Here is a 23,580-nt window from a genome sequence, read left to right on the forward strand (position 1 = left end):
AGGGAATCAGAATGACGGAGGTTATCAGGGAGCTTGTTCCACGTCTTTGGCGATTGAAAAGAAAACGATCTGTGTCCATAGGTCTTACTTCTGACGTGAGGTATCCTGAGAAGTCGAGTCGAGGAAGAACGGAGCTGGCAAGACGGGGTAGAGATATGGATGAGTTCAGAAAGATACTTGGGGCCAGATCCGTTGACTGCAGAAAAGGTCAGAGTGGATAGCTTATAGTCTATTCGATCAGAAACAGGCAACCTGTGGAGAGACTGAAGGAGAGGAGAAACATGGTCAAATTTAGAAGCTCTGCAAATGAGTCTGGCAGCGTTATTCTGAATTCGTTGGAGTCTGTCTAACAGATATATTGGGAAGGCCGGTCAAAAGAGAGTTGCAGTAATCCAATCTTGAGAGAACCAGAGAGCATACGAGTGTCTTGGTTGCATCGGTTGAGAGATAGTGGCGGATAGAGCTGATTCTACGCAGTTCCAAACTTACACGAAAAAAAAAAAAAAGAATGAAATGGAAAAAAAAGAACAATTGATCGGGTTCATTTGTTTGTTCGTTTGATTTTGTAGTTCCTTTTGATATACACAATTATATACGTACAAATAAGGAGGAAGGTGGCAGAATGGTTAAGATGTTTATCTGCCAGTACAGTGGCCGTGAGGGTTCGATTCCTGCTCTCGCTGTTTCTCCAACGTTTGACTGGAAACTCAAACTGAGCATCTACTCTTTTGGATGAGAAGATAAGCCGAGGTCCCGTGTGCAGTAAGCGCTTGGCGCACTGGAAAAGAACTCATGGCAACAAAAGTGTTGTCCTCTGGCGAAATTGTTCAGAAGACATCCACTGTGAAGGGTACACAAACTTATATGCACTCAAGGCCTGACTTAGCGCGTGGGGTTATGCTGCTGGTCAGGCATCTGCCCAGCTGATGTGGTGTAGCGTGTATGGATTTGTCCGAACGCAGTGACGCCTCTTTGAAAAACTGAAACTGATACTGATACTGATATGATGCTCACCAGATTCACACTGGGTTGCAACATAAGAAGATTCATCCGGATCAGCCGAGTGGTCTGCCTTTGGACAGCCTGACAATCGCCGAGGTGCTGAAGAGGGCGGGGTACTCCACTCACATGGTGGGCAAGTGGCACCTGGGCTACTATGTGTGCGTTGTTTTTTTGTTCTGTTTTCAGCCGAAACGCTCCCAGCCCACGCAAAGAGTTACTACACAATATCGACCCCCTTCAAGCCCCCAAAGGCAGTCGTCTGTACCCGGATACCTTCGATACCCGTATCCGAGCTGCCATTCGGGTGGGAGACTTCAAGCTGATCACTGGGAATCCAGGTAGGATTGATGCTCAATTGAGTGGGAGGGGATGGGGGGAGGGGGAGTTCTTTGTGTGTGTGTGTGTGTGTGTGTGTGTGTGTGTGTGTGTGTGTGTGTGGTGGGTATTGTATTTCTTTTCCACAGTTTCAGTTTCAGTAGCTCAAGGAGGCGTCACTGCGTTCGGACAAACCATACACGCTACACCACATCTGCCAAGCATAACCCAACGCGCTTAGTCAGGCCTTGAGAAACAAAAAACAAAAAAACAAAAAAAACAAAAAAAAAACGGGGGTATAAATAATAGATAAGCTTACATAAATAAATAAATGAATAATAATTATAATATAGAAAAAGGTAGTAGTAATAATAATAGTAATACTAATAAAATGATAATAATTAAAAATAAATAAATAAGACAACAATGGTGATAAATAAGGGAATAAATGTAAAATATGAAGACATACATTCACACATACACCCACACATGCATAACAGAAATGCACCAAACATGCAGTTTCACAGATATGAAAGTACAGTCAAATACATATAAACGTACATGAGCTCCAACACACACACACACACACACACACATTACCTTGCACCTCCTCCACCCTCCTCCTCCACACACTCATTTCTAGTCTACGTATCGCAGCTTCCACGGCACACACACACACACACACACACACACACACACACACACACACTCACAGAGATGAACACTTACTTGTACAAGCACACACACATACGCCCATATCTCCCACCCCCAACCCCACACACATATATACAAAGATATATATATATATATATATATATATATATATATATATATATATATATATATATATTATACGTTCCAATATCCTGTTGCTCCCACAGTGTAGGCATGCATACACTCACATACCTCATCCTCTACCCCACCTCCCCCCGCACTCCCACCTCCCATCACACACACACGTACACAGATCTCTCCTGACACTTGTGTACACTTACACTCTCGCGCATTCATAAACGCACTCAAAAGCACAGACCCACACATCCACACAAACACACACATACACACACGCACAGAGGCTGCCCCTGACTGGCCGCAAGAGGGATGGGAAAAGATCTCTGATGCCAAGAACGTGGCGTCTAGTGTGTTGCTCAGTCTATTGTATTTGGAAAGGCCCACAGAGACTCTGTTCCGTTTTGAAGAAATTTGCGCAATGTTGGTTTGGAGATGATGCCGATATTTGTTTGATTTGCAAAGCATCGTGCTCTACCTTTCATGTTAGACTTGCGGCCGCTCCCTCTCTCTGCTTTTATTTCTTTGAGGCGATCGATGGTGTGATGGCCTTGTACCTGTTCTTTTTGGTATTCTTTGACTTTTCTGAGGATTTCCGATTTTCCTAGATGTAGGCCGCTCGTTGGTGTTGCGTTACCAGCAAGTCTGTCAGCTCGCTCATTTCCCTTAACACCTGCATGTCCCGGGCAGTATGACCATGTGAGTTTTTTAATCTGAAAGTTGCGCATTGCCTTATGCCACTCTGGGCTTCCCATTCCGTTTTCAATTTTCTGTATGAGGTTCATTGAGTCGGTTAGAATCATGGCATGTTGGTTTCCGGGCGTATGGATGGACGATAGCCACTGGAGGGCATGTGTCGCAGCTTCAACTTCCATCGTTAGGCTGGAGGTTGTGACTTTGTAGGCAGCATTCTCTTCCCAAATTGTTTTTTCATTTTGTTTCGCAGTGAATCCCCAGCCAGACTGGTCTTTGGTGACTGAGCCATCTGTGTATATGATGATGTCCTCTTCTTTACTGTTTTCTTCTATGAGTAGTTTCACTTCCGCATCTGTTTTGCCCTCTGGCCATTCCCGACAATGTCTTCCTAGAGTGGGTGAAATGACTGTGTTGAATAGATGGTTGAGGTTTTTGGGGTTTTTCTCCCATTCTTTTGTTTCTTTCAGGTCTTGTAGTCGGCATACTAGCTGGATTGTATCTTCTGCTTGTCCCATCCATGATCTTCCTCGTCCTAGACGGCTGCCTTTTGGTTCTTTGACTGCGTCATGCAGTGGGTTTTGAGGGTTTTCTAATGCTTTGAAGTAGGTCTTGACCTGTTCTAACTTGTTTCTGGCCTGCACTGAAGGAAGGTCAAGCAGGTATCGCATGGTTTCTGTGGGCGTGTCTTTTGTTGTTCCAAGGATCAGCCTCATAGCTTCATTTTGTACTCTTTCTAATTTTAGGAGGTTGCTTTGAGACGGTGTTGTTAGCCCAAGTCCGTAGTCGATCACACTGAGGACGAGTGATTGGTATAGCAGGAAGAGGTGGCGTTGTTCAATTCCTTTGGTTGCCATTGCTTTTAAGACTGAAAGGCCCTTTTTGCATTTGAGAACAGTATTTTCCGTATGTTTTCTGAAGGTCAGCATCCTGTCGAAGTGTATTCCTAGGTAGCGTAGGCATTCAGTTTTCTCAATTTGAATTCCATCGAATGACACAGAAGGTGGTGATTTGCTCGCGGTTTTGTTGTTGAGGGTGCACAGCAACGTTTGGGCTTTCGCTGGATTGATGGAAGATCCTGTGTCTTTGCACCATTGAGCAATATTGTTTAGTTGTTTCTGGACGGCTTTAGTTCTTTCCTGAGCATCTTTCGAAGTTTTGAAGACCAGGCCATCATCCGCAAGGGTGAGCACCCGAGCTATTCCATTGTTGTTTAAGTCTGCAAGGCCCTTCGTGTAGACATTGTAGAGGACAGGAGAGAGCGGAGACCCTTGTGGCAGTCCCATGGATAGTTTAGAAGGTGCAGACATCCAATCTCCGAGGCGTAGGACGACGGTTCTTTCCTGAAGCGCTGCTGCTATCCATCTTGTCAGTGTCAAACTTACTCCATAACTTAGTAGCAGCTCCATGAGGTGCGCAAACTGGACTTTATTGTAGGCATCTTCAAGGTCAATTGCTACTGCTAGTGTTTCTTCTTTTCTTTGAAATCCTTCATACACCTCATATGCAAAAGCAGCTGCATTTTCCCATGTGGACTTACCTGTTCTGTAACCACCTTGATTTGAAGGGAGAATGTGCCTGTGTTCAAGATCCCTTGCAAGTTTCCTGGCTATCATGCGTTCCATGAGTTTTCCAGCAATGTTTTGCATGGTTAGGATCCGGTAGCCGCTTACCTGACGATGGTCCTTTCCTGGTTTTGGTATGGGTTTTAAGAAGCTGTGTGTCCAGTCCTCCGGCACCTGTCCATTGTGGAAACTGTTTTGATATAGATTGAAAAGTTTGCTTCTGTCTTCTTCCGATAGCTCCTTGATGTCTGAGTAACGAACTTTGTCTGGGCCAGGAGTCGATTCTTTCTTGCATTTAGCTATTGCCTCGTTTAGATCATCCATTGCCAAGTCATCATCAGGTCCAGTCTGCATAAGGGTTTGGTTTAACTCCTCAATATATTTCTTTTTCTCATCTAAGTTTCTTTGATCACTCTGTTGTATGAAACGTTTGAGCAAGGCAGATCCTTTTTCTTCATTTGTCTTAAGCTTGGTTCCGTCAGTGTCTAACATGTCTGGGGTTGTTGTTGTGCACGTTTTCCCTTCCATGCGACGATAAAATTGCCAGAACTCTGTCAATGTTGTGTCATAACTGAGTGCCTCGCAAAACTGTTTCCACTTATCATTTTTGGCCTCTTGAGCAATGACTTCAAACTGTTTAGTTTTTTCTTTCATTTTTGTTTCAATATCTTTGTCCGGAGATGGTTTTGTTTTTTCTTTTTGCCAAAGTTTGACAGCCGCATGTTTTTCTATCCAGGCTCTCTCTGTGTCGGTATTCCACCATGGGGGCTGAGTAGTTTGCATCCTGTTCAGTGCCGTTCTTTTGTTTCTTCTGCGTCTTAATTTTTCGATGACAGTTGTCTCTTTGGTTTCATACTGAAATGGATCACGCAGTTTCATACAGGGTTTATCTGACAGTTTCTGTAGACTGAAAACTACCGGGAGGTGGTCGCTGCCTTGGTATGGAAGCGTCTCTGCATTCATTTCTGCTCTGAATTTTGGAGATGTTAGAGCGATGTCGATCACACTGTCACTGTCCCCTTGTCTTGTTCCAAGGCGAGTTGGGGATGTGGTTGTTAAAGGGCTAAGAAGAATTTCCCCTATCATTCCTTCAAGTGCAAGTCCTTGTGGGTTGGTGTTCCGCTGGTCCCATAACTTTGATCTTGCATTAAGGTCTCCACAGATAATGACCGAGTCTCCAAGTTCGTTCTCTATTTCCTCTAAAAAGGCCCAATCCTCTTTTGTTGTGCAGGTTCCTGGGTGAACATAGGCATTGATGAGCACGATGCTTTTGTGGACTCCATCAGGTTTTTCAAGACGCACCCCCACTAATTCACATGAGTTGCTACACCATTTCTCTAGATTTATGGTGGAAACTTTGTTTTTTAGGTTTTTGTTCAGTATGATTGCTACCCCTCTTCCTTCATTCCTTTGAAGGACTGTGAAATTCTCAAAATGTATTGGTCTGTCTGCACTTGTCCTGGTCTCTTGGAGACATAGAATGTCAAAATCATATGCCAATTTCTCAATTGTTGAGAGTCTCATTCTTGCGCTGGAACAATTCCAACTGCCGATTCTAAAGAATTTCTTTGACAGCCGCTCTGCTTTTGTCATTCTGCTACCTAAGCACAATCTTTTCCCACCTCTTTTGCCACGCCTGTTTTGGGGTTTTGGGGATCTGAATTTATGTCTCGTGCTATGCAGCTGATCCCCGAGGTGCACGCGAGACAGGGTTTTTTTAGTATCCATAGAAGGGTGTTCCGCTCGCTCGGGGAATATTTCAGAATAACCTTTATTTTTCTGCAAAATAGAATCTGCTATGAAACAATACCCATATGCACCCTTCCACTGGCAAAGAGGAGACAGCCCGAGAAAAATCCCCAATCCCACGGCTTTCATACAGTACCAATGGGATGAATGGCTGTTGGGTTAAACAGTCACTAACTGTATGCAGTCTGGCCTTAGGGCGACACCAGGCTGACGGACTCCACACAGATGGACATCCATTGCCCTTCCCTGATAAGAGGCTCTGTCAGGGTGACCGAATATTTTCCCTCACCACATAGAACACCCTTCTATGGATACTAAAAAACCCTGTCTCGCGTGCACCTCGGGGATCAGCTGCATAGCACGAGACATAAATTCAGATCCCCAAAACCCCAAAACAGGCGTGGCAAAAGAGGTGGGAAAAGATTGTGCTTAGGTAGCAGAATGACAAAAGCAGAGCGGCTGTCAAAGAAATTCTTTAGAATCGGCAGTTGGAATTGTTCCAGCGCAAGAATGAGACTCTCAACAATTGAGAAATTGGCATATGATTTTGACATTCTATGTCTCCAAGAGACCAGGACAAGTGCAGACAGACCAATACATTTTGAGAATTTCACAGTCCTTCAAAGGAATGAAGGAAGAGGGGTAGCAATCATACTGAACAAAAACCTAAAAAACAAAGTTTCCACCATAAATCTAGAGAAATGGTGTAGCAACTCATGTGAATTAGTGGGGGTGCGTCTTGAAAAACCTGATGGAGTCCACAAAAGCATCGTGCTCATCAATGCCTATGTTCACCCAGGAACCTGCACAACAAAAGAGGATTGGGCCTTTTTAGAGGAAATAGAGAACGAACTTGGAGACTCGGTCATTATCTGTGGAGACCTTAATGCAAGATCAAAGTTATGGGACCAGCGGAACACCAACCCACAAGGACTTGCACTTGAAGGAATGATAGGGGAAATTCTTCTTAGCCCTTTAACAACCACATCCCCAACTCGCCTTGGAACAAGACAAGGGGACAGTGACAGTGTGATCGACATCGCTCTAACATCTCCAAAATTCAGAGCAGAAATGAATGCAGAGACGCTTCCATACCAAGGCAGCGACCACCTCCCGGTAGTTTTCAGTCTACAGAAACTGTCAGATAAACCCTGTATGAAACTGCGTGATCCATTTCAGTATGAAACCAAAGAGACAACTGTCATCGAAAAATTAAGACGCAGAAGAAACAAAAGAACGGCACTGAACAGGATGCAAACTACTCAGCCCCCATGGTGGAATACCGACACAGAGAGAGCCTGGATAGAAAAACATGCGGCTGTCAAACTTTGGCAAAAAGAAAAAACAAAACCATCTCCGGACAAAGATATTGAAACAAAAATGAAAGAAAAAACTAAACAGTTTGAAGTCATTGCTCAAGAGGCCAAAAATGATAAGTGGAAACAGTTTTGCGAGGCACTCAGTTATGACACAACATTGACAGAGTTCTGGCAATTTTATCGTCGCATGGAAGGGAAAACGTGCACAACAACAACCCCAGACATGTTAGACACTGACGGAACCAAGCTTAAGACAAATGAAGAAAAAGGATCTGCCTTGCTCAAACGTTTCATACAACAGAGTGATCAAAGAAACTTAGATGAGAAAAAGAAATATATTGAGGAGTTAAACCAAACCCTTATGCAGACTGGACCTGATGATGACTTGGCAATGGATGATCTAAACGAGGCAATAGCTAAATGCAAGAAAGAATCAGCTCCTGGCCCAGACAAAGTTCGTTACTCAGACATCAAGGAGCTATCGGAAGAAGACAGAAGCAAACTTTTCAATCTATATCAAAACAGTTTCCACAATGGACAGGTGCCGGAGGACTGGACACACAGCTTCTTAAAACCCATACCAAAACCAGGAAAGGACCATCGTCAGGTAAGCGGCTACCGGATCCTAACCATGCAAAACATTGCTGGAAAACTCATGGAACGCATGGTAGCCAGGAAACTTGCAAGGGATCTTGAACACAGGCACATTCTCCCTTCAAATCAAGGTGGTTACAGAACAGGTAAGTCCACATGGGAAAATGCAGCTGCTTTTGCATATGAGGTGTATGAAGGATTTCAAAGAAAAGAAGAAACACTAGCAGTAGCAATTGACCTTGAAGATGCCTACAATAAAGTCCAGTTTGCGCACCTCATGGAGCTGCTACTAAGTTATGGAGTAAGTTTGACACTGACAAGATGGATAGCAGCAGCGCTTCAGGAAAGAACCGTCGTCCTACGCCTCGGAGATTGGATGTCTGCACCTTCTAAACTATCCATGGGACTGCCACAAGGGTCTCCGCTCTCTCCTGTCCTCTACAATGTCTACACGAAGGGCCTTGCAGACTTAAACAACAATGGAATAGCTCGGGTGCTCACCCTTGCGGATGATGGCCTGGTCTTCAAAACTTCGAAAGATGCTCAGGAAAGAACTAAAGCCGTCCAGAAACAACTAAACAATATTGCTCAATGGTGCAAAGACACAGGATCTTCCATCAATCCAGCGAAAGCCCAAACGTTGCTGTGCACCCTCAACAACAAAACCGCGAGCAAATCACCACCTTCTGTGTCATTCGATGGAATTCAAATTGAGAAAACTGAATGCCTACGCTACCTAGGAATACACTTCGACAGGATGCTGACCTTCAGAAAACATACGGAAAATACTGTTCTCAAATGCAAAAAGGGCCTTTCAGTCTTAAAAGCAATGGCAACCAAAGGAATTGAACAACGCCACCTCTTCCTGCTATACCAATCACTCGTCCTCAGTGTGATCGACTACGGACTTGGGCTAACAACACCGTCTCAAAGCAACCTCCTAAAATAGAAAGAGTACAAAATGAAGCTATGAGGCTGATCCTTGGAACAACAAAAGACACGCCCACAGAAACCATGCGATACCTGCTTGACCTTCCTTCAGTGCAGGCCAGAAACAAGTTAGAACAGGTCAAGACCTACTTCAAAGCATTAGAAAACCCTCAAAACCCACTGCATGACGCAGTCAAAGAACCAAAAGGCAGCCGTCTAGGACGAGGAAGATCATGGATGGGACAAGCAGAAGATACAATCCAGCTAGTATGCCGACTACAAGACCTGAAAGAAACAAAAGAATGGGAGAAAAACCCCAAAAACCTCAACCATCTATTCAACACAGTCATTTCACCCACTCTAGGAAGACATTGTCGGGAATGGCCAGAGGGCAAAACAGATGCGGAAGTGAAACTACTCATAGAAGAAAACAGTAAAGAAGAGGACATCATCATATACACAGATGGCTCAGTCACCAAAGACCAGTCTGGCTGGGGATTCACTGCGAAACAAAATGAAAAAACAATTTGGGAAGAGAATGCTGCCTACAAAGTCACAACCTCCAGCCTAACGATGGAAGTTGAAGCTGCGACACATGCCCTCCAGTGGCTATCGTCCATCCATACGCCCGGAAACCAACATGCCATGATTCTAACCGACTCAATGAACCTCATACAGAAAATTGAAAACGGAATGGGAAGCCCAGAGTGGCATAAGGCAATGCGCAACTTTCAGATTAAAAAACTCACATGGTCATACTGCCCGGGGCATGCAGGTGTTAAGGGAAATGAGCGAGCTGACAGACTTGCTGGTAACGCAACACCAACGAGCGGCCTACATCTAGGAAAATCGGAAATCCTCAGAAAAGTCAAAGAATACCAAAAAGAACAGGTACAAGGCCATCACACCATCGATCGCCTCAAAGAAATAAAAGCAGAGAGAGGGAGCGGCCGCAAGTCTAACATGAAAGGTAGAGCACGATGCTTTGCAAATCAAACAAATATCGGCATCATCTCCAAACCAACATTGCGCAAATTTCTTCAAAACGGAACAGAGTCTCTGTGGGCCTTTCCAAATACAATAGACTGAGCAACACACTAGACGCCACGTTCTTGGCATCAGAGATCTTTTCCCATCCCTCTTGCGGCCAGTCAGGGGCAGCCTCTGTGCGTGTGTGTATGTGTGTGTTTGTGTGGATGTGTGGGTCTGTGCTTTTGAGTGCGTTTATGAATGCGCGAGAGTGTAAGTGTACACAAGTGTCAGGAGAGATCTGTGTACGTGTGTGTGTGATGGGAGGTGGGAGTGCGGGGGGAGGTGGGGTAGAGGATGAGGTATGTGAGTGTATGCATGCCTACACTGTGGGAGCAACAGGATATTGGAACGTATATATATATATATATATATATATATATATATATATATCTTTGTATATATGTGTGTGGGGTTGGGGGTGGGAGATATGGGCGTATGTGTGTGTGCTTGTACAAGTAAGTGTTCATCTCTGTGAGTGTGTGTGTGGGTGTGGGTGTGTGTGTGTGTGTGTGCCGTGGAAGCTGCGATACGTAGACTAGAAATGAGTGTGTGGAGGAGGAGGGTGGAGGAGGTGCAAGGTAATGTGTGTGTGTGTGTGTGTGTGTGTGTTGGAGCTCATGTACGTTTATATGTATTTGACAGTACTTTCATATCTGTGAAACTGCATGTTTGGTGCATTTCTGTTATGCATGTGTGGGTGTATGTGTGAATGTATGTCTTCATATTTTACATTTATTCCCTTATTTATCACCATTGTTGTCTTATTTATTTATTTATTTATTTTTAATTATTATCATTTTATTAGTATTACTATTATTATTACTACTACCTTTTTCTATATTATAATCATTATTCATTTATTTATTTATTTATTTATGTAAGCTTATCTATTATTTATACCCCCGTTTTTTTTGTTGTTTTTTTTTTGTTTTGTTTTTTTTTTCTCAAGGCCTGACTAAGCGCGTTGGGTTACGCTGCTGGTCAGGCATCTGCTTGGCAGATGTGGTGTAGCGTGTATGGTTTGTCCGAACGCAGTGACGCCTCCTTGAGCTACTGAAACTGAAACTGTGAAAAAGAAATACAATACGATACACACATTTGTATCTACACTAACCCTGCCTGCTTGCCTGCCTGCTTGCCTGCCAGCCACTCGAGGTGGGTCCACTGGGCATTACATAACCCAATGGTCATCATAGCGTGGTTTTAACCCAGTGCTCTACACATTTTGAGCCCTCTCTGTGATTCACTAATAATTCAATAATTAAACAACAACGCGAGAACAAATTATCAGTCAATTACACAGAAATATCACTTTGTCCTCACAAAGATAAGTGATTTTTTTTTTTTTGAGCCCTCTCAATAATTAATCAAAATCACAGAAAAATTACTTATCTGTTTTGAAGCTTGTAGACTGTCCGTTAAAATAACCAGTGGTGGTATTAACACCTGGTAGACTTTTACACTGACTGACTGGATGGTTTTAACATCCAGTTTTCAGATACACACATTTGTATCTACACTAACCCTGCCTGCTTGCCTGCCTGCTTGCCTGCCAGCCACTCGAGGTGGGTCCACTGGGCATTACATAACGCAATGGTCATCATAGCGTGGTTTTAACCCAGTGCTCTACACATTTTGAGCCCTCTCTGTGATTCACTAATAATTCAATAATTAAACAACAACGCGAGAACAAATTATCAGTCAATTACACAGAAATATCACTTTGTCCTCACAAAGATAAGTGATTTTTTTTTTTTTTTTGAGCCCTCTCAATAATTAATCAAAATCACAGAAAAATTACTTATCTGTTTTGAAGCTTGTAGACTGTCCGTTAAAATAACCAGTGGTGGTATTAACACCTGGTAGACTTTTACACTGACTGACTGGATGGTTTTAACATCCAGTTTTCAGATACACACATTTGTATCTACACTAACCCTGCCTGCTTGCCTGCCTGCTTGCCTGCCAGCCACTCGAGGTGGGTCCACTGGGCATTACATAACCCAATGGTCATCATAGCGTGGTTTTAACCCAGTGCTCTACACATTTTGAGCCCTCTCTGTGATTCACTAATAATTCAATAATTAAACAACAACGCGAGAACAAATTATCAGTCAATTACACAGAAATATCACTTTGTCCTCACAAAGATAAGTGATTTTTTTTTTTTTGAGCCCTCTCAATAATTAATCAAAATCACAGAAAAATTACTTATCTGTTTTGAAGCTTGTAGACTGTCCGTTAAAATAACCAGTGGTGGTATTAACACCTGGTAGACTTTTACACTGACTGACTGGATGGTTTTAACATCCAGTTTTCAGATACACACATTTGTATCTACACTAACCCTGCCTGCTTGCCTGCCTGCTTGCCTGCCAGCCACTCGAGGTGGGTCCACTGGGCATTACATAACCCAATGGTCATCATAGCGTGGTTTTAACCCAGTGCTCTACACATTTTCAGCCCTCTCTGTGATTCACTAATAATTCAATAATTAAACAACAACGCGAGAACAAATTATCAGTCAATTACACAGAAATATCACTTTGTCCTCACAAAGATAAGTGATTTTTTTTTTTTTTTTTTGAGCCCTCTCAATAATTAATCAAAATCACAGAAAAATTACTTATCTGTTTTGAAGCTTGTAGACTGTCCGTTAAAATAACCAGTGGTGGTATTAACACCTGGTAGACTTTTACACTGACTGACTGGATGGTTTTAACATCCAGTTTTCAGATACACACATTTGTATCTACACTAACCCTGCCTGCTTGCCTGCCTGCTTGCCTGCCAGCCACTCGAGGTGGGTCCACTGGGCATTACATAACCCAATGGTCATCACAGCGTGGTTTTAACCCAGTGCTCTACACATTTTGAGCCCTCTCTGTGATTCACTAATAATTCAATAATTAAACAACAACGCGAGAACAAATTATCAGTCAATTACACAGAAATATCACTTTGTCCTCACAAAGATAAGTGATTTTTTTTTTTTTTTTGAGCCCTCTCAATAATTAATCAAAATCACAGAAAAATTACTTATCTGTTTTGAAGCTTGTAGACTGTCCGTTAAAATAACCAGTGGTGGTATTAACACCTGGTAGACTTTTACACTGACTGACTGGATGGTTTTAACATCCAGTTTTCAGATACACACATTTGTATCTACACTAACCCTGCCTGCTTGCCTGCCTGCTTGCCTGCCAGCCACTCGAGGTGGGTCCACTGGGCATTACATAACCCAATGGTCATCATAGCGTGGTTTTAACCCAGTGCTCTACACATTTTGAGCCCTCTCTGTGATTCACTAATAATTCAATAATTAAACAACAACGCGAGAACAAATTATCAGTCAATTACACAGAAATATCACTTTGTCCTCACAAAGATAAGTGATTTTTTTTTTTTTTTTTTGAGCCCTCTCAATAATTAATCAAAATCACAGAAAAATTACTTATCTGTTTTGAAGCTTGTAGACTGTCCGTTAAATAACCAGTGGTGGTATTAACACCTGGTAGACTTTTACACTGACTGACTGGATGGTTTTAACATCCAGTTTTCAGATACACACATTTGTATCTACACTAACCCTGCCTGCTTGCCTGCCTGCTTGCCTGCCAGCCACTCGAGGTGGGTCCACTGGGCATTACATAACCCAATGGTCATCATAGCGTGGTTTTAACCCAGTGCTCTACACATTTTGAGCCCTCTCTGTGATTCACTAATAATTCAATAATTAAACAACAACGCGAGAACAAATTATCAGTCAATTACACAGAAATATCACTTTGTCCTCACAAAGATAAGTGATTTTTTTTTTTTTTTTTTTTGAGCCCTCTCAATAATTAATCAAAATCACAGAAAAATTACTTATCTGTTTTGAAGCTTGTAGACTGTCCGTTAAAATAACCAGTGGTGGTATTAACACCTGGTAGACTTTTACACTGACTGACTGGATGGTTTTAACATCCAGTTTTCAGATACACACATTTGTATCTACACTAACCCTGCCTGCTTGCCTGCCTGCTTGCCTGCCAGCCACTCGAGGTGGGTCCACTGGGCATTACATAACCCAATGGTCATCATAGCGTGGTTTTAACCCAGTGCTCTACACATTTTGAGCCCTCTCTGTGATTCACTAATAATTCAATAATTAAACAACAACGCGAGAACAAATTATCAGTCAATTACACAGAAATATCACTTTGTCCTCACAAAGATAAGTGATTTTTTTTTTTTTTGAGCCCTCTCAATAATTAATCAAAATCACAGAAAAATTACTTATCTGTTTTGAAGCTTGTAGACTGTCCGTTAAAATAACCAGTGGTGGTATTAACACCTGGTAGACTTTTACACTGACTGACTGGATGGTTTTAACATCCAGTTTTCAGATACACACATTTGTATCTACACTAACCCTGCCTGCTTGCCTGCCTGCTTGCCTGCCAGCCACTCGAGGTGGGTCCACTGGGCATTACATAACCCAATGGTCATCATAGCGTGGTTTTAACCCAGTGCTCTACACATTTTGAGCCCTCTCTGTGATTCACTAATAATTCAATAATTAAACAACAACGCGAGAACAAATTATCAGTCAATTACACAGAAATATCACTTTGTCCTCACAAAGATAAGTGATTTTTTTTTTTTTTTTTTTGAGCCCTCTCAATAATTAATCAAAATCACAGAAAAATTACTTATCTGTTTTGAAGCTTGTAGACTGTCCGTTAAAATAACCAGTGGTGGTATTAACACCTGGTAGACTTTTACACTGACTGACTGGATGGTTTTAACATCCAGTTTTCAGATACACACATTTGTATCTACACTAACCCTGCCTGCTTGCCTGCCTGCTTGCCTGCCAGCCACTCGAGGTGGGTCCACTGGGCATTACATAACCCAATGGTCATCATAGCGTGGTTTTAACCCAGTGCTCTACACATTTTGAGCCCTCTCTGTGATTCACTAATAATTCAATAATTAAACAACAACGCGAGAACAAATTATCAGTCAATTACACAGAAATATCACTTTGTCCTCACAAAGATAAGTGATTTTTTTTTTTTTTTTTTTTGAGCCCTCTCAATAATTAATCAAAATCACAGAAAAATTACTTATCTGTTTTGAAGCTTGTAGACTGTCCGTTAAAATAACCAGTGGTGGTATTAACACCTGGTAGACTTTTACACTGACTGACTGGATGGTTTTAACATCCAGTTTTCAGATACACACATTTGTATCTACACTAACCCTGCCTGCTTGCCTGCCTGCTTGCCTGCCAGCCACTCGAGGTGGGTCCACTGGGCATTACATAACCCAATGGTCATCATAGCGTGGTTTTAACCCAGTGCTCTACACATTTTGAGCCCTCTCTGTGATTCACTAATAATTCAATAATTAAACAACAACGCGAGAACAAATTATCAGTCAATTACACAGAAATATCACTTTGTCCTCACAAAGATAAGTGATTTTTTTTTTTTTTTTTTTTGAGCCCTCTCAATAATTAATCAAAATCACAGAAAAATTACTTATCTGTTTTGAAGCTTGTAGACTGTCCGTTAAAATAACCAGTGGTGGTATTAACACCTGGTAGACTTTTACACTGACTGACTGGATGGTTTTAACATCCAGTTTTCAGATACACACATTTGTATCTACACTAACCCTGCCTGCTTGCCTGCCTGCTTGCCTGCCAGCCACTCGAGGTGGGTCCACTGGGCATTACATAACCCAATGGTCATCATAGCGTGGTTTTAACCCAGTGCTCTACACATTTTGAGCCCTCTCTGTGATTCACTAATAATTCAATAATTAAACAACAACGCGAGAACAAATTATCAGTCAATTACACAGAAATATCACTTTGTCCTCACAAAGATAAGTGATTTTTTTTTTTTTTTTTTGAGCCCTCTCAATAATTAATCAAAATCACAGAAAAATTACTTATCTGTTTTGAAGCTTGTAGACTGTCCGTTAAAATAACCAGTGGTGGTATTAACACCTGGTAGACTTTTACACTGACTGACTGGATGGTTTTAACATCCAGTTTTCAGATACACACATTTGTATCTACACTAACCCTGCCTGCTTGCCTGCCTGCTTGCCTGCCAGCCACTCGAGGTGGGTCCACTGGGCATTACATAACCCAATGGTCATCATAGCGTGGTTTTAACCCAGTGCTCTACACATTTTGAGCCCTCTCTGTGATTCACTAATAATTCAATAATTAAACAACAACGCGAGAACAAATTATCAGTCAATTACACAGAAATATCACTTTGTCCTCACAAAGATAAGTGATTTTTTTTTTCCACAGTTAAAAGAAACGAAAACGAAATTTCAGCCAGATTACACAGAATAAAACGAACTACACAATCGACGTGTTGAATACCAGAATTTCAAAGAGGGTACCGACTTAAACAAAATGATTTTGCTGAGAATTCCAGTCAACGACACAAGGTACAGATTCTTCGTATGCCACATTGCCTGAAATGTTGGTCACTGTGGTATTCGGTCAGCGTGAGATAGCTACTTTTGTTATGAGTCAGATAGCTGCTTTTGTTATGAGTGAATACCTACTTTTGTTATAAAGTATCTCAGAGGCAAAGTCATGGAAATTACGAGAACAGAATCAAAGTTCGACAGATGCAAACATATGACCGACTATAAGTTGTTTGAATATTATCTAAATGCGGATCCCATGTTCTTGGGGTGTCTCGCATTACGTTTCTGTGAATTTACAAATTTTCGATTTTTGACGGTGAGCGAACAGTTAAAAGGCTTAACTTTTTCAATGTTACATATCGCCTAATTACAGTTATTGAACTGTTCGAAAGGAAAAAAAGCTAAATAGGAAATTACCGAAAATCCGTTTTTGTTTACACACAACGTAAGGCCATGTACTAACGCAGTGTTTTGGTTGTCCGTGTGTCTGTGTGTGTGTGTGTGTGTGTGTGTGTGTGTGTGTGTGTGTGTGTGTTTGCTCATTTTATATGGAAATACATTTTTGTCAACATAGATTTTTTTTTTCAATTGTCCAGTCATTCCAATGATAGGCTGTAAGTCTCGTGGATGAAACCGTATTTCCGGATCCTGGTTGTTTCGTTAACTCACTCAGTACGGCCAGTCCTCTCTTCTCCTCTACACAGACCCCTCCGATGTCCAGTGGGTGTCTGAATGACCCAACCTTTAGCTTCCGTCGTCAGAATTGTGGTATTCTTTGTCAACATTCACCTCTTCAGTATAAGAGCCTTCCGCTTGCAATATTTTGATGATGGTAATTGGGGTGAAATGCTGTTAACGTCGTCTCTTTCGCCGTTCGTATGGAAAGAGTTAAAGTAGCGTGACATTTGTATTCTTGTCTGCTGTTAAAAGATAAGAAAAAGAAATACTGGTCAGAGAAAAGGGAATGACACAGCTAATTACACCATCAGCGTGTTTCTTGCATCCGAATACTTTAAAGAGGATACTGAATTTACTGGAATGGACATACTGACAATTTCAGCTGAAATCAGCCATCTTGCCTGAAAACTCTTGTCACTGTCGGAATCGTGCATTTAGTCGATAATTTGCAATAACATGCCATTTTGAAAGGAGGCGTGGAAGGGCGCTTTTTTTTCTTTCTTTCTTTCTTTTTCTTTTCTTTTTTTTTTCTTCTTCTTAGTTCGGGTTTTTTTTTCTTTCTTTTTTTTTTCGTTTTTTTTGTTTGTTTTTTTTTGTTGTTTTTTTGCTCTTTGCAAGCACGCATTGATATTTTTTCAAGTATACATACAGCGGTCTACTCCCGCAGTTACTTGGAAGGAAAACAGTCAGAAGTTTTTGAATCAGGATTTTTTACAATGACCAGGTGGTAAAAGACCTTCAGTCTTCACTGTTTTGAGTGAGAGAAAGAATTGGATTTGTCATGACAGTGTATAATTGAGCCAAAAATGGCTATTGCGATTTTGTTAGAATTTATCGAAGCTGGAAAAAAGTGTGATGAAGACAGTTGGGTTTTTGTTGTTGTTGTTGTTTTGGGGTGTTTTTTTGTTGTTGTTTTGTTGTTGTTTTTGGGTTGTTGTTTTTTTTTGTTGGTTTTTTTTTTTTTTTTTTTTTTTTTTGCTGTTTTTTTTGTTTGTTTGTTTTTTACCCGGACTTTCCTGGATCGACCACCGTTTTATTTTGTATATAAATTTTACAATCAACTAAACAACATGGAAATAATCAAACCAATACTTGGCACTCCACAATAACTATGTCATAATAATTAATAGCATTTATGGAATAAATACAACTTTTCATTTACAAATTTGGGGCTTGTTAACAAACAAACAAAAAGAAGACAATAATATGGAAGGAAGCTGTACAAATCATATAATTATGTGTACCAAACATCTTCCTTTTTATCTTTTTTTCTTTACTTCTCTTTCCCTTTCTCTTCTTTTTTCAGTTTTTTACCTTCTCCTTTCTTTTAACCTCTTCAATTACATGAGAAGTACAACATAACACACACATACACATAAAAATAGGACTACACATCAGGCGTACACCAGTCAAAATTATCTTGTGTTTTTCTTCAGTTGGACAATTTTCAGTTCGTTCAATGTTTGATGGGTGTGTATCAATGTCTGCTGTATGTTGTTCATGGGCACTGTGTCTTTTGCATTCTCATTGTGTGTGTGTGTATGTGTGTGTGTGTGTGTGTGTGTGTGTGTGTGTGTGTGTGTGTTTGTGTGTGTGTGTGTGTGTGTGTGTGTGTGTGTGTGTGTGTGTGTGTGTGTGTGTGTGTGAGTGCATTTGTTCAGGGCTCACAATGAAAACATAGGAAAACATTTTCGTCTCATATGTAATTTTTTTTTTCAAAAACAATACGAAGTGACTGTAACATCTTTGTTTTTCGCACAATACTAATAGACATTTTACCTATCAGCAAGATATGGTTAATAATTGTTATTTTTTCTTGAGGCAACATATCATTTTGAAATCCAAATGAAACATCTGTGACACTGAATTTCATACCAACACCAATTTTACAATGAAGAAAATGTTCAATATGTTGCCAAAATATCTTTACTGGAGGACAGAAAAAGAAGAAATGTTCAAGTAAGTCAATTTCATCAGTACAATGATCACATTTGTTGGTATCTGTTATTTTCTTTTTCTGAAGAACTGTGTTTGTAGGATAAATGTTGTGGTTGATTTTCCATTGTAATTCATGCAGTCAAAATTCCTTTGTCGCTGCTCTTGACAAAACCCATACATTATCATTAATTACAAAATCTAATTTTCTCTTCCAAAATTCAGCAGCATGTGCAATTACTGTACTGTCTGTAGTATGATTTGATAACATTTTCTTGATTTCTTTCGGTTTTGCGTGATAAGTGCTTGCATCACATGGAATGGTTTGGACAGGTTCGTGGACAGGTGCATGTTGCTGTATCCAATTCAAGCATGTTTGTGGTATTGCATTCACCGTCACCGTCACCGATCCCTCAGATTCCGAATCTTTTGGGGCGCCTTTGAAGCTTTGTCAACCACCTTTCTCCAGTCCTCGCGTCTCTCGGCCGCTCTCAGGGTGTCTCTCAGCTCCATGCCTGTCCACTCTCGGATGTTGTCCTCCCATCTATTCCTTTGTCTGCCTCTTCTTCTTCCTCCCCTCACTGTGCCTTGTAAGATTGTTTTAGCAAGACCAGAGGAGCGTGTGACATGACCAAACCACTTCAGTTTTCGTTGTCTGGCGAGTGTTTGAAGGTCAGTGTAGGGCCCGATTTCATTGCGGATGCGTCTCTTGACTTCTTCGTTCGTGATGTGGTCTTTGTATGAGATGCCTAAGAGTCTTCGGAAGCACCTCATTTCTACAGCTCTTATTCTTCTCTCTAAGTCCGCTGTGAGGGTCCATGATTCATTATATAAAGCATAATACTCGAACATAGTGTTTACCTTTTTGAATCCAATACCCTTTTTTGTCCATTGTCGAAAGTGAAGTGGTTTACCTTTATATTTTATTAATTCATTGTGGAATAACATTTGGTCTGTAAAATTCTCGTAATTTACATCTTCCATTTTTGTTTGTGTTTTATTATAAAGATAAGTGGTAAAAACATCTTTCCAGAAATCGTTCTCTGTTTCTTCCAGTTCTTTGATCGACAGTTTACCAAAAAGAATTCCTTTGCTGCTCGCTATCTTATGTAAATGCCATCTGGGTATAAAGCTCCAATTCCTATCTGTTGCATGAAATAATTTCCCAACCCACTGCAGATTTAAACATTTCTGGAATTCTATTACATTAACCATTGTAATGCCTCCTTTCTCATACTCAGCTTCCATTATTCTACGTTTCACTTTTTCAAAAGCTCTTATATTGGAGAACTGTTTTTGCCAAACAAATTTATATAACATGGTATTGATTTGGTTTAGTACTCTTTCTGGGATTCCAATTGACTGCATTACATATGTAAGCTGACAAATTAAAAAGGCCTTTATGATAACTATTTTATGATAACAATTTTCCCGTGAATGCTTAAATCTCTCTTACTCCATTCTTTTATCTGAATTTGCATTCTACGAAGTCTATCTTTCCAGTTATCTTCAATGTGTTTTGCCATCTTATCTGTCTGGAAGTTTATTCCCAAAATTTTTATTTTGTCTACCAAAGTGAAGATTATGCTCATCAAGTTGTCTACCCATTCTCACAGCCTTCGTTTTGTGAAGGCTTAATCTCAATCCTGAAAACGATTCAAAAGATTTAACTATATTGATGGATTGTATCATATCCTCTCTATTTAAAAAAATAATAATAATGTAGTGTCATCAGCTAATTGTTTAATTTTCATAAATATATTTTCATCATAAAGTTTGGGTAACTGGATACCTTCTATGGGACTATTTCTAATTTTAATAGCAGACCTCAACAGCGAGAATTCACCCACCATGATTAATGCAACTTTGATTTTTATTTATTAAAACTGAAACCCATTTCTGAAAGTTTGTTCCGAAGCCAAATATAAAAAAAAAAACAAAAAAAAAAAACAACAAACAAACATAGAGCATGTAGTCTTTAGATATCGAGTCGAAAGCCTTTGCATAGTCTAGTGCTAACAAGTATCCTGCTTTTCCAGTTTTATTAAGGTAATTAATAACATCATCTATTGATCTTATAATTGTTGCTATGTTCCTACCTTTTATGTATCCTACTTGATCCTCATTGACTAACATGTGTATCACTTTCCCCATTCTAACAGCTAATACTTTTGCTAATATTTTGTAGTCTGGGTTTGTTAGTGTGATTGGTCTCCAATTATTCAACCTTTCTCTGTGTAACTGACCACCCTTATGAAGTAAAGTTATGATACCTTATCTTCGTGTGTATGAAAGTTCCCCTCTATCAAATGAATCATTTAAAAGAATTTATGATTATTTTGCTTAATTTATTCCAAAAGAATTTTATAAATTCGGTTGTTAGTCCATCGCAGCCAGGAGCTGAACCATTTTTCATCATTTTTAAAGCTTCTGTGCTTTCTTTCGCAGTTATCATGCCATCGCATAGAGTGATGAAAGTTAAAAAAAAGATTGACTCTGACTCTCATTCCGACACACACAGGAAACAGCTTGCTGCTCATGCCGCCGGAGTTCAACCTCCCCGCCATCTCCCAAGTCGGTCAAGGTCAAGGTCAAGGCAACCCCTTGACCCCCGTCGGCACGGGGACGAAGCCCGAGAGCCAGGCTCCTCCCACTGCCAAGAACGTGTGGCTGTTCAACGTGGCCAATGACCCCGCGGAGAATTACGACCTCTCCGAGTCCATGCCTGACGTGGTGAGAAAGCTCCTGCGCCGCCTCCAGGACTACAGCTCCACGGCCGTCCCCCCGCTGTGGCCCAAGCCCGACCCCCGCTCAAACCCCCGGAAGCACGGAGGGGTCTGGGGCCCTTGGAAGAAAGGGGAGAGAAAGGGTTAATCAAGGGGTTGGGGGTGGTGGGATGGTTTTCTTCTTGTTCTTGTAGTTCATCTCCACCTCTGTCTCCTTCTTCTCCTCCTCCTCCCCCTTCTCCTCCTTCCTCTTCTTCTTCTTTTTCTTCTTTTTCTTCATCCTCTCCTTCTTCTGCGTTCGTGGGTTGGAAGCCCTACGTTCACTCGTATGTACCAATAGGCTTTTTGGCAGTTTATTACTCCACCATGTCATCTGTCAACCCGCAAAGTTCTCCAACCGAGAAAGTGGACCATTTTCTTTGAGAGGAGATACCACTGCAAGAAGATAAGGAGGAAGAAATATATAAATACAAACACGAATAGCAATCATTCTCAGCATACCTATACACTTAAAGTCCAAATTTAAATACTTTATATGTACACAAAAATATATATGAAAATAGAATAGCTAGTGCTGATTATGATGTATGGTATTATCTGTGCAACCACAGTCATTGGCCTAGTAACTCCTTAGCACTGGCTGGGTTATGTCTAGTTCATCACTCGGGAGATGCGAAAAGGTCTGGTGGGGGAGTGGGGGGTGGGGGGGGGGAGTTATGTGATTAAGGCCTTGTATATAGCATGAACATTAAACCTGTTGGGAAGGTTTCATGTGGAGCATGGTCATATGATTTAGGCATTGTATACTGCATGAACATTGAAACCTGTTGGGGTCTCAAGGCCTGACTAAGCGCGTTGGGTTACGCTGCTGGTCAGGCATCTGCTTGGCAGATGTGGTGTAGCGTATATGGATTTGTCCGAACGCAGTGACGCCTCCTTGAGCTACTGAAACTGAAACTGAAACTTGTTGGGGTCTGTGATATTGCTGGGGATTTATTTTGTTTTCATTCTATTACAGGAATGGCATCCTTGAGCTGTACATATAGCTATGAAATTAATGGCACGAATGTCGTGCTCTTGTGGGCTATGTGAATTTTGTTCATTATACGAGGATATACTTAAAAAGTTCGTACCTTTCTTTTGATTGAAAATAAACAGTTCATCAATATTTTGTCGAGTTGAATAATCGCATATATTGAAAAGAAAAGAAATCAGTGATGGATAAAAAATTACTTACTCATTTTCATAACCATGTCATTGGTGCCATTTCTGCTCAATGGAGCAGAGGTCTTGAGTGTTCCTGTGCAGCACTCAGACAATGCTGTTGTAAACAGCAAATCTTTGGGGCCGTGGTTCCAAATTTAGATATGTTTTATTCGTTTATTTATTATCAATTTAATTTCTCGATAAAAGATCATTTGAAAATGTTACCCTCATCTGATTGCATGTTGTTGTTTAGCGTTCAGTGAAAACATATGGCACTAGTGATATCAACACACACACACACACACACACACACACACACACACACACACACACACACACACACACACACACACACACACAACGTAGAAGCTACCTTTCAGATTCTTGCGACACTAAGTTCATTTCTTCAAGGTTTAGCAGCTGAGTGTTTAACAGTGTGCTGTGATTGGCCTAAATTCAGAATGGTGACATAGGAAAAACAAATAAATTTACAGGCAGGAAAAAAATACAAACAAAAAAATGGGTGGCGCTGTAGTATAGCGACGCGCTCTCCCTGGGGAGAGCAGCGCGAATTTCACACAGAGAAATCTGTTGTGATAA

The 23,580-nt window shown here is 41.0% G+C and overlaps 1 protein-coding gene across 1 annotated transcript in view; it reads left to right on the top strand.

The window, feature by feature from the left end:
- Positions 1-23,421, top strand: part of LOC143288355 (arylsulfatase B-like) — a 56,561-nt gene extending 33,140 nt beyond the window's left edge. The window contains exons 8-9 of the mRNA XM_076596739.1: positions 1,189-1,340; positions 21,570-23,421. Coding sequence (XP_076452854.1) covers positions 1,189-1,340; positions 21,570-21,922 — 505 coding nt within the window. The 3' untranslated portion in view covers positions 21,923-23,421. The remainder of the gene's footprint in view (positions 1-1,188; positions 1,341-21,569) is intronic.
- Positions 23,422-23,580: the final 159 nt, after the last annotated feature.

This window comes from Babylonia areolata, chromosome 12 (assembly GCF_041734735.1).
Source record: "Babylonia areolata isolate BAREFJ2019XMU chromosome 12, ASM4173473v1, whole genome shotgun sequence".
NCBI lineage: Eukaryota > Metazoa > Mollusca > Gastropoda > Neogastropoda > Buccinidae > Babylonia > Babylonia areolata.